Raw genomic sequence first — 12,274 nt, 5'->3', positions numbered from 1 at the left:
TGCGTACACTGTAGCTCTCTTCAGACACCAGAAGAGGGCATCGGATTCCGTTACAGATGATTGTGAGCCACCTTGTGGTTGCTGGGAATTGAACTCAGGACCTCTGGAAAAGCGGTCGGTACTCTTAACCGCTGAGCCATCTCTCCAGCTCCTTAAGATTATATCTTATAATAAGGCTATTTTGAGAGAGGGGAGGGAGAGACAGACAGACAGACAGACATAGAAGACCCACACATACATACACATCATACGCGCACACACACATACACACATACACGAATAACTCTGTAGCTTCCTAAATAATGTTGCTTGGAGAATGTAATATACAACAAAGTTTCAAAATGTAAAAACAAAACAAACAAAAAAAAAACAGAGAGAGAGAGAAAGAGAGAGTATAGCTAAAGCAGTAGTGAGGAAGAGGGCTGTATAATAAATTTCCTAATTGCTCTGACCCAATGCCTTACTAGAGCGATCGGTCTGGCTCCTAGTTTGAGGCTAGTCCATCAAGGCTGGGCAGGTCTTGAAGCAGGGGTGTAGATCGGCTGGTCACTTGATGCCCTCAGTCAGGGAGCAGGAGAGATGAGTGCTGCCCGGCTCACTTCTCTTCACTCCAGCCCAGGACACTGTGTGACCCACACTCAGGATGGCTCTTCCCCGCTCTGTGTAAATGTTTCTGGAAACACCCTCACAGAAGCACGCAGAGGTGTGTTTCCATGGAGATGTTAAATCCAGTCAGGTTGACAGTGAACACTAACCATCACAGAGGGTAAAGCCAAGAAGGTAAGACAGATGAAGAGGAGCTTAGACAAGAGCAGAAAGGACTAGAATTGCAGGCTCTTATAGAGCCAAGACCTGAGCCTGAAGAACTGCAGGATGTCATCAGAGGGCTGGATCGCAAGGACTCTGACCCTGGAGATACCTGGACAGCCTCTCTGCATCCTTTCAGGCTGACCTTTCCCCTCAGACACTGTGATTTCGAGTCTGTTGACATTTCTGTATTTAGGTTTTCCTGTCCTTCCTGCCTGTGTGACCTTTACTCACGGTCCCCAGTTGCTCATTTCTTCCATCAGTGACTCCTGGTTCTGGTGACTCTTTCAAGATGGTCTCCTTTCCTTCCCCTGTGCCAGCGAGTCACCCTTCTAGGGAGAGATCCAGCATTCAGCCAGAGCTGTGCCTCCTACAGTCCCCATTGAAAAACACTGGCGCTCTGACCAATAGCTATCACTCTAGTAAAGAGCCCTTTCCAAGCCCACTATAGATTCCCACAGCCTTCTTCCCACCTCACCACAGGGCTTTTCAGTGTAGCTTGCCCACAGCTACTAGGCAGAGGGAAACAATACCTAAGTTAGCCTGGGTGACAAGTCAAGGACTCTGACGCCACCAGGCACAGGTGTGTGCATGGCATTCATCAACCCCGACCTCCTGTCTCCGCTGCAGAGTATTCAATGATGATGCCGGAGTCGGTGTTCATAGGCCTCTTTGTGCTGGGCATGCTTTTTTGGACCTTTGTGGAATACGTCATCCACCGCTTCCTGTTCCATATGAAGCCCCCCAGCAACAGCCATTACCTCATCATGTTGCATTTTGTCATGCACGGCCAGCACCACAAGGTAAGCAGGGCGGGTCCCACGCCAGGCCCTAGCACGTGCAGCCAGCTCCGCAAAGCCCCAAGGCTACCACCACCTCCTAGGAGCTGTCCCAAGAATCCAGTCCTGGGCTGGAAGTGATGGAAACCAAGAACGATTGAGATTTCTCTGGGGGGTGGCTGGGTTGGATGTTCTGATCCAAGCAACACCCAACAACGTGTGTTGGGTGTGTACATGCTCTAGTGTGTGTGCGCACACACACACATCACCCAGACCCATCACCATCTTTAGCTCACAACTCATCCATTCACCAAGCAATGTTCTTGGAATACTCCAGATACTGAACCTGACTTCAGTGAACAAAACAGACAAAACCCCTCACGCTGGTAAAGCTATCTTCTGAAGATGGCTGTCCTGTGCGCCCATTCCGCAGGGGAAACCGAAGCTCTCGGGGATCAAGGAACGGAGTAGCCGGCCCTCTTCCTTTGAGGGTCATGAGCCAGAGGCTTGGGCTCTGATTCTGTGGGTTCCCATAAACCCTCTTCAGCAAAGAAGCCACCGGCTGAGGAATAGGGGACGGGGAAGCACCGTGCCCAGCCTCTAGAATCCTCTTGCCACAGTCTGGATTAACATCAGGCCTCAGTGTCCCAATAGCCCCTGTAACAAAGGGCTTGGTATTTGGGTGTTTGAGGTCAGAGCTCCTGTCTAGTAGCTAACAAGTCCCAGAACCCAAGTGGTCCTGGGAAATGGTGTGGTTGCCCTTGGAAAGTTTGCCAGGCCCCATCCTGACTATGAAATAAGGAATGGGATACTTTATCTGGGTCTTTCAGGCATGTTGGCCTACCTGTCTCAAAGCAAACAAAGATACCAACCAAGCCTTTGCAGGACACGTCGCTATCCCCCTCATTGCAGCACCCAGCTAGCTGCTCCACTCCGTTCTGTGTAAGAGGCATTGCCACGTTGACACGCCATAGCCATAAGTAGGCCCAGGGGCTTGGGCTCCACCTTGGGCTGCCTCTGACACCTGCTCCTCTCTGCCAACAGGCACCGTTTGATGGCTCCCGTCTGGTCTTCCCCCCAGTGCCAGCCTCCCTAGTGATTGCCTTCTTCTATGTGTTCCTGCGGCTCATTCTGCCTGAGACCGTGGGAGGCATCATCTTTGCTGGGGGTCTCCTGGGCTATGTCCTCTATGACATGACACATTACTACCTGCACTTCGGCTCTCCACACAAGGGCTCCTACCTGTACAACATGAAGGCCCACCATGTCAAGCATCACTTCGAATACCAGAAATCAGGTAAGGCCTTGATTTTTGTTTATTGATATATTTGGCAAATTTAGCCCCAACTAAGAGCCGGGCTCCATTCAGGGAGTGGCTTATACAGAGAGCTCATGTGTATAGACAGCTAAGCAGAGAGGGGCAAGCAAGGAAACCAATACATGGCAAAGATGATCTCAGACAGTGGTTAAGTGTCATAAAGAAAATAAAGCAAGAAAGAGTTGGGCTGGGTGGTGGTGGTACATGCCTTTAAACCCAGTACTCTGGAGGCTAAGGCAGGAAGATCTCTGTGAGTTTCAGACCAGCCTGATCTACGTAGGGAGTTCTAGGCCAACCAAAGCTATAAAGTGAGACTCTTCCAGAGATCCTGAGTTTAATTCCCAGCACCCACCTGGCAACTCACAATTGTCTGTGACTCCAGTTCCAGGGGATCTGGATGCCTCCACACAGGAAAAACACCGACGCACATATAGAAAAAGAGAAAAAGAAAAAAAAAGTGTGTAATATATTTAACCAGCATAACCAAAGTATTACCATCTTGAAATTAACATAAAGACCATTATATGAGTTAGCTTACAGACTCTTATACTAAGTCTGTTTTGTACTGAGAACACATCTCGATTTATATGCTAAAATTTTCATCAGGAATACTTGATCTATAAAAATCTGTAATTAAAAAGACAAATTCATGGGGACTGGAGAGATGGCTCAGTGGTTAAGAGCACTGCTCCTCTTCCAGAGGTCCCAGGTTCAATTCCCAGCACCGGCCTGGCAGCTCACAATTGTCTGTGACTCCAGTTCCAGGGGATCTGATGCCCCCACACAGGAAAAACACCAATACACATATAGTAATAGTAATAATAATAATAATTAATAATAATACAGGTTCACCAATATAAGTTGCTTCAAACATACTTCTGAGTTGTCCAGTAACTGAGTCAAATGTTTGAGTTCACATCAAAACTTAAAATAATTTGAATTGAATGAAATCAGAAATGAGTTCCTCTGAAGATCCTAGCCACACTCCCAGGACTCATTAGTCAAGTGATTCTTGTACCTGACATATATTCATGCTGACATATAAAGCCCACATAATGTAATTCAAGAAACAGGTCTCCGCAGCAGTCACTGGAGCCGAGCCCAAATGAAAAGAAGGTAGTGTCTGATGTCTGGGAAGCTGGAATTCCAGGAACAACTCCCTGGGATAGGGATGGAGTTGTCCCAGCAAGGAAGAGAGGGAAGCTGGAGGGGGGAAACCTGGGAACACAGGTAGGGCCAGGCCAACCCAGAAACAGGACAAACACAGGTAGGTATTTGGTCCTTGGTCCCTGGCTGCTGGTTCTTTCCTAGCTCGCCTTCCCCAGGTAAATGTCTTTCTTCTCTTCGACCAGCACCTCATCCTCTATCCCGTTTGTCTCCCTCTGCAGGGTTTGGCATCAGCACTAAACTGTGGGATTACTTTTTCCACACCCTCATTCCAGAGGAAGCCCACCCGAAGATGCAGTGACAACCCCTAGACCCTCTGTTCTGCCCTCGGTCTATCCCCAGACCCCACCCATGTCCTACCCCCCACCTCCACCTAGACCTGCTGAGGTCAGCTTGGCCAGGCATGACGGGCTCTGTCTAGCCCTGGGGCCTGGTGGAGACCTGAAAGCAGGGCTTCCCTTCCGGCTTCCTGTGTGAGGATAGCATCCTCTTGATAGCCGTGGCCCTTGGGGACTGGCTCATTCCCAGAGAATGATGGCCTCCCCGTTGGCATTCCTGCCTAAGCTTCAGCCCTCAGTGCTGTTTCAGGGTCCAGACATTGGCCCCAAGGGGCATGAAGGAAACTGACCCCACCTGTGCCTTAGAACCCTGGGCTCCCTGGGGGCTTCCCCATGCAGCAGAGGGACCGGTGTCACAGCAGAAGCATGGCATGCAGGCCTGTGGCCACATCGTATTCTCCTGTCCTTTCTTGGGAGAGTTTGATGATTCAGAAGTAAATGAAGGGCTATTCCAAGAAGAAACAGCATGATGCCTCCCACAGGCCATTCCCAGACCCCAGGACAGCCACTATGGGCCCTGCCAACCCCAGATACCAGCTGTACTATCAGCTGCGGAAGTAATCCAGTACTTGTCTGCCTGGGCAGAAAGCACAAGGGTGCCTGGCATCCTCTGCAAGGCTGACAGGAGCCCTGGCCCTTGTCTTTGGGGATCAGCAGTGGCTTTCTCTGTCTCCTCTCTCCCTGCCCAAACCACAAAACCGCTCCCCAACAGAGGCTGGAGAAGTCTACGTTGGTGAGAGCCCCAGCCTAGCCCCGGTCATACTTGGCCTCCATCTGCACAGGTAGAAACCTGCCCCACTCAGGACCCTCCCAGAAGTGCCTCCTGAAGCCAAGAAGGGACTTGTATGTGGTGCCTTATCACCCACCCTCTCCCACCCAGACTGTCCTTCCTTGTAACCAGAGCCCTCACTGCTCCTGAGTCTTATTTATAAGCTACATAAATATTTTTAATCTGGCCCCAAATGAAGTAGCTGGTCAGATGGCCCTTTCTAATCCTATGTATTGAGCTTATGTAAAAGACAAAAAAAAATCATCTTGCCTTCCTTTTTGTTCCTTTCTTACCCACAAGCGATTACTACTTGAAACTTATCAAAAACCCAATGGGTGCAAAGACTAAAGAGAGGCAGTGTGACCAGTCTATGATTTGTACTGTTTACGGTGAAGCTATCTAGAGATTTTTGGGATAAATATACAAAACTGCACTTGTGAAATAAAGATGTAAATAAATTGTATATTTTGAAAAATAAAACATTGAGAAGAAACCAGCAAAGACCCATTGGTGTTTGTTGATGGTGACTGGACTCCATTATCACTAGGAAGGAGGGACACTGACTGGTCTAGAAGGAGGAAGATGTTATCACTCTGAGCAAGTTGTACCCAGTTTCTGGACAATGGGATAATAAAAAGCTGACAGGCTGGGTATGGTCATAGTATATGCCTTTAATCCCAGCAGAGGCAGAAGCAGGTGGATGTGTTGAGTTCAGTGCCTGCCTAGTCTACAAAGTTCCAGGACAGCAAGGGCTACACAGAGAAATCCCATCTCAAACAACAAACAATGAAAAACCAAAAAGTTCCCCCATCCCTCAATACCTACCCACTGCCCACAGTTCCTCAGTATAAACTCTAGCCCGGCAATCATCTATGCTGGGATTTTGGCTAACTTGATCTTGGATAGGTCTTACACAGGTGACCACAGCTACTGTGAGGTCATGATTTCAATAACATATAAAAAAAAGTAGTAAAAATAAAAATTAAAAAAACAATAAACATATAAAACATGTAAACATAAAAAAGACAGCATCTCCCAGCATTCCTCATTCTCTATGCCTCCTCTTCTGTGATGTTTCCTGAACACAGTGATGTGGAGTTAATATAGACACTCTGGGGCTAGAGAGATGGCTCTGTGGTTAAGAGCATTGATTGCTCTTCTTAAGGTCCTGAGTTCTAATCCCAGCAACCACATGGTGGCTCACAACCATCTGTAATGAGAACTGATGCCCTCTTCTGGGATGTCTGAAGACAGCTACAGTGTACTCACATACATACATACATACATACATACATACATACATACATGCATTTAAGAAAAATAATACATTTCTGTTTTAGTCCCAGGTGTAGGACATGGGGCTGCTTCAGACTTCAGACTGTCCACAGCAGCTGACTATGTTACCTCTTGCTGTAGCAGGGGCGCCATTTTGACAGTGGCAGACAGTTCTCAGCGATCGTGTGACTCTGGGAATTTGGGGGACTCTTCAGAGAGTATATAAACGCTAGGGCCCCAAGAGCTGGATGTCTTTTTTTTTTAAGGTAGTCTTGTGCAAAGAAGAAACAAGAACAAGAAGAAACTAGATATCCTGAAGAGCAAACTTGTCCCCCAAAAACTTGATACCCCTACGCAGCAGAAAGTACTCTAACAGTAAAGATGTCGGTTTTCCCAATCTATCCTTTTTTTCTCTCCTATCTAGTGTTAGGAGGTTGAAACAGTGGAAGAAATGGGTTGGAGAAGGGTGGAAGAAAAAAAGAACCCACCAATAGCAAAGGCAGGCTACAGGGGGTAGCCAAAGGCAATAAATAGCATTTAAACAATCTATCCAACCTCAGCAGAAATTCAAGAAAGCATGTTCAAAAGAACTCATTAAATTCTGATCAGAGCAAAGCAAATACACACATTGTCTCTTATTGATCTAGCAATTGTTCTTGCCTGAGCACCTAGCGCCAGCCAGGTGTTAGCACTCCCCAGACCACTGGGTCTTTGGGTGGCGGGAGGAACTACCCCTCAGTTCTGTTCTATTGCATTCTTTCTTTAGCTCTGAACTCTGATCTCTGCTTTGTACTTTGTATCCTTTTGCCTTGTGCACAGAACAATAAGCTACATGTAGCAAAGCCCAGTATAAGTAAGTCAGCCTTGTCTCCGTCAGATCTGCCTAGGAACAGTTGGGTTTTTGCCTTCTGGTCCCTGGACTCTGCTGCCCTCTGGTGACAGCATGCAGCCCCGCCTTGTTAGGGCAGTCTTCAGAGTTCCTGTTTAGAAACCATGCTTGTGTGATTAGTTTTAAAACTTCCCGTCTTGTTCTCTGGTCTAACTTCCCTGTCTTATCTACTGTTTGGGGAGGAAATGAATACTCTCGTGTGGATTTCCAAACAGCCGCAGTGGCTGGAATTTCCCTCACAGGTATTCTGCCCAATGAATGAGTTGAATCTATAATGCATATTTCAGAATAAGTGTAATCCTTGGGAAATGCTGGAGCTCCTATCTTCATCCCACACACACAGAAAGCTAACACAAAAGAGGGGATCCCAGCTTCTCCTAGGCTCTGTGGAATACAAAACCTCCAACAAGAACAACAGTGAAGATGACACAGGACACGATTGAGAGGTAAGAAACAGTGGTTGGGGGAGGGTTAACTTTGAGAAGCATCAGAGAAACACGCCAGGTTCATTTACTTGAAGACAAGACACCAGAGTCTTTATACACTAGTCAGTCCCTTCCCCCATTAGCTTAAGATTCTCTTTGAGGGCATCACCTGTCTTTATTTATAGCCACCCCTGCCATCCATCTGTCTTAGTCCATTTTGTGTAGCTATAACAAAATGCCTGAGAGTCGGTACTTTATTAAGAAAAGAGGTTTATGTCACTGACTGTTTTGGAGGCTGAAAGTCCAAGGTTGAATGGCCCCATCTGTTTGGTTTCTGGCTATGTCTCACACAAATACAAAATGAAATCTTTAAAATTAAAAAAAAATTTAATGAAATTAAAATTCTGTGCAACACACCAAGAAGAACTACCATAAGAAAGGTGTTTTCATTAAGAGTTTCTATTGCTCTGATGAAACACCATGGCTAAAGAAACTTGAGGAGGAAAGGGTTTGTTGAGCTTACACTTCCACACTGCTGTATACTTGCTGATGCAGACACCATGGAAGAATCCTGCTTACTGGCTTCATGGCGTGTTCAGCCGGCTTTCTTATAGAACCCAAGACCACCAGCCCACGATGGCACCACCCACTTTGGGCTAGGCCCTCCCCCACTGATCATAATTAAGACAATGGCTTACAGCTGGATCTAATGGAGGCATTTTCTCAATTGACGTTCCCTCCTTTCAGATAACTCTAGCTTGTATCAAGTTAACATAAAAGTAGAAAGCAGAGAAGGGCTGAAAGAATCACTGTGCAGAAGAGATACACAGAGAGAGACATCAGACACTGGGCTTTGAGATGTGTTGAGCCCTGCTTGCTCTTCCAATCCATGTTCTATTCCACTCAGCACCTGTGGAGGCGGATCAGTGTGCACGCCTGTGTTTATTTTGCCCTGTTCTCAAAACACAAGACAAGGGATGAGTCAACAGATGGGGGAGTAAAGCCAGCTGTTTGCCTCCAAAAGTTTTGCTGCTTTTGTGTATCAACTTGTCACAAGCTAGAGTCATCAGAGAGGAAGGAGCCTCAGTTGAGGAAATGCCCCCATGAGATCCAGCTGTAGGGCAGTTTCTCAATTAGTGATCAATGGGGGAGGGCCCAGCCCATGGTGGTGCCATCCCTCAGCTGGTGTCCTGAGTTCCATAAGAAAGCAGGCTGAGCAAGCCACATGAAGCAAGCCAGTAAGCAGTACTCCTCCATGGCCTGTGCATCAGTGCCTGCCTCCAGGTTCCTGCCCTGTTTGAGTTCCTGTCCTGACTTCCTTTGGTGATGAACAGCCAAGTGGAAGTGTAAGCTGAATAAATTCTTTCCTCCCAACTTGCTCTTTCGTCATGATGTTTTGCCACAGCAATAAACACCCTGACTACAACAGTTGCTCTTATAGAGGAGCCAGATTCAATACCTAGCACCCATATAGTCTTCACAACCATCTGTAACTCCAGTCCCAAGGGACCAGACACCCTCTTCTGGCTTCCAGGGGCCCTACATATACATGGTATACACATGTATATGCAAGCAAAACACCTGTGAAGTAATTTAAGTATTAGAATAAAATAAGATGTTGATGCAATAGAGGAGTCACCCTATGGCTTCCACATACACCTGCTTAGGTGAGTGTGCACACACACCCACACATACACACAGACACATGAGTGTGCACACACAAACACACAGACACATGAGGGTGCACACACACATACATGCATACACACACATAAACACATACATACACACATAAACACATGAGCACACATGAACACAGACACAGACACATAAACACACACACACACACATAAGACAACCACACACATAGACACACATATACACACAAAAACACACACACACATACACACACAACACACCCATCTGATCATACTCACTTAAAATGTTTCAAGAATTTTCTCAGTAAGAAAAGATTTCTATATTTAATTCTGCTTATTTCACACCATTTTCTAAAACTGTTATTAGTTCTGTTTTACATTTAGATCTACAATCCTTTGGGGTTAATTTTTATAGACGGGTTGCAGCCGGTTTGTCCTTAGTTGTTATTCCTTTGCCATTTGGATACCAAATATTGAACAAGGAATTTGTAATACATATACTCTCAAGATTTGTCAATAAAAAATAACAGAAGATACAGACATTCATCAAAGAAGCAATTACTTATGGCAAAGAACCCATGAAAGATATTTAGCATCATTGGTCAACAAGAAAATGCCAATTAAAGTCACTTTGAGATATCCACACACTATTTAAATAGCTTTTAATAATGAAAAAACAACAGCAAGAGAACAAGGCTCTGGCGAGGATTCAGAGAAAATGGGTCTCGTGCACATTGATGGTGGGATGCTAGTAAATCCACTACAAAAGCTTTCACACCGGATGCTTCCAGCTCTAGCAGGTCAGTGAGCCCAGTTCTGCTACTGTTATGGTTGACTGGTGAGAGTTCACACAATTACCCACTTCTTCTGACCATGGCCTTGAGCAGAGTGGAGGCTGCCTTCTGACCTAGAACTTCAAGTGCTGACCTCTCCCCCATGGAATCTGGCTGACTACCCCATGAATCTAGTAAGTTTCTATGAAGACTACATCTTTCTTTGTCGTTAATTTGTGCATGTGTGTAAGCATATGTCCATGGTGAGAGTATGGTCAGAGGGCACCTTGCAGGACATTTTTTTCTCTCTCCTTTCGTTCACTGTGTGAGTCCCAGGTGAACTCTCACTTAGAGGCATGCACTTTTACCTGCTGAGCCATCTCGCTGGCCCTGGAGTCACACATTTCCCAGATTTTCCCTCCTCTGCCTTTGCCAGGAGAGTTGACTCACAATATATCATCTCTGTGATGGTTTGTAAATGCTTAGGCCAGGGAGTGGCACTATTAGGAGTGGTAGCCTTGTTGGAGTAGGTGTGTCACAGTGGGAGTGGGCTATAATACCCTAGTCCTAGCTGCTAGGAAGTCAGTACTCTGCTAACAGCCTTCAGATGAAGATGTAGAACTCTCATTTCCTCCTGCACCATGCCTGCCTGCATGATGCCATGTTCCAGCCTTGATAATAATGGACTGAACCTCTGAACCTGTAAGCCAGCCCCACTTAAATGTCTTTATAACAGTTGCCTTGGTCATGGTGCCTGTTCACAGCAGTAAAACCCTAACTAAGGCAGGCACATACATAAATCTCTAGACCTAAGACAACTGACAAGGGAGAACAATTACAAAGTGGGCCTGATGGCCCGAGTCTGTTATTCCAGCCACATGGGAGGCTAAGAAAGCAGGGATCACAAAAGTTCAAGACCTCCTCAGGTAACTTAGAGAGACATTGTCACAAAACAAAGAGGGGGCTGGCTCGGTGATAGGGAACTTGCCTAGCAAACACAGAATCCTGGGTTCAATCCACAGCACCACAGAAAAGAAGTGTGGTGGTGCACTTCTGTTATCCCAGGATGAAGGAGGGGAGGCTGGAGGACCAACAGTCTAAGAACACTCTTGGCTACACAGTGAATTCCATGCCAGCCTGGGCTACATGAGATCTTGTGGGGAATGTCTGTGGGGAGAAAGGGCAAAAAAAAAAAAAAAAGAGAGAGAGAGAAAATGGAGCAGGTGCAATGGCTCAGTGGTTAAGAGCACTGACTGCTCTTCCACAGGTTATGAGTTCAAGTCCCAGCAACCACATGGTGGCTCACAACCATCTGTAATGGGTTCTGATGCCCTCTTCTGGTATGTCTGAAGACAATGACAGTGTACTCACATAATATAAAATAAATAAATCTTTAATAAAGAAAAGAAGTGAGAAAACAGGTAAACTAAGCCCCCCAGACATCCCTGAACTATGTTGCCTCAAAGTAAAATGTCTCCCCATACAATTTATTTCTATTCTTTCCCAGCTATATAGCATGAGTCAGCCAACGGCATTTTCTTCTTTCTTTCCTTCCTCTTTTTAAATTTTGTTTTAGTTTTATTTTTGAGATATATATCTCAACATATATCTGAGTGTGTGTGTGTGTGTGTGTGTGTGTGTGTGTGTGTGTAGAGCTTTAGCGCTCTTGGAACTGGATTTGTAAACTAGGTTGGCCTCGAACTCACAGAGATCCTGAGTGCTGGGACTCAAGGTCTGTGCCACCACCAACTAGCTAATGAAAGGTTATTTCTTATACTAGCTAACTGGGGGTATAACTGACAAATAATAAACTCATCTTGAAAAATAACAAAGTTTGGAGATGACCTTAGAAGGGGAAAAAAAGGAACTGACCCCTACTTGGGTAACTTCACACTCCCTTAAACTTCCTCCATTACTCTCCATCCCCTGCCCCAGGATTATTCAACACAAAGCAGCTAAAGGAACCGCCTCAGCACTTCTACGGGTTACCTCCATTTTTATGTATTTACCGGTGTGGTATGCATGCGTTTGCGTGCCAGGGCCAGTGCACACGTTGAAGTCAGAGGACAAGGCCTT

At 46.1% G+C, this 12,274-nt stretch overlaps 1 protein-coding gene across 1 annotated transcript in view; it reads left to right on the top strand.

Moving 5' to 3' along the window:
- Fa2h (fatty acid 2-hydroxylase) overlaps window positions 1-5,676 on the top strand; it is a 48,684-nt gene extending 43,008 nt beyond the window's left edge. Inside the window, exons 5-7 of the mRNA NM_178086.3 lie at window positions 1,438-1,610; window positions 2,631-2,883; window positions 4,293-5,676. Coding sequence (NP_835187.2) covers window positions 1,438-1,610; window positions 2,631-2,883; window positions 4,293-4,372 — 506 coding nt within the window. The 3' untranslated portion in view covers window positions 4,373-5,676. The remainder of the gene's footprint in view (window positions 1-1,437; window positions 1,611-2,630; window positions 2,884-4,292) is intronic.
- The last annotated feature ends 6,598 nt before the right edge of the window (window positions 5,677-12,274 follow it).

This window comes from Mus musculus, chromosome 8 (assembly GCF_000001635.26).
Source record: "Mus musculus strain C57BL/6J chromosome 8, GRCm38.p6 C57BL/6J".
Taxonomy (NCBI): domain Eukaryota; kingdom Metazoa; phylum Chordata; class Mammalia; order Rodentia; family Muridae; genus Mus; species Mus musculus.
The sequence above is the reverse complement of the archived record's forward strand: the minus strand, read 5'-3'. Positions and strand labels throughout refer to the sequence as shown.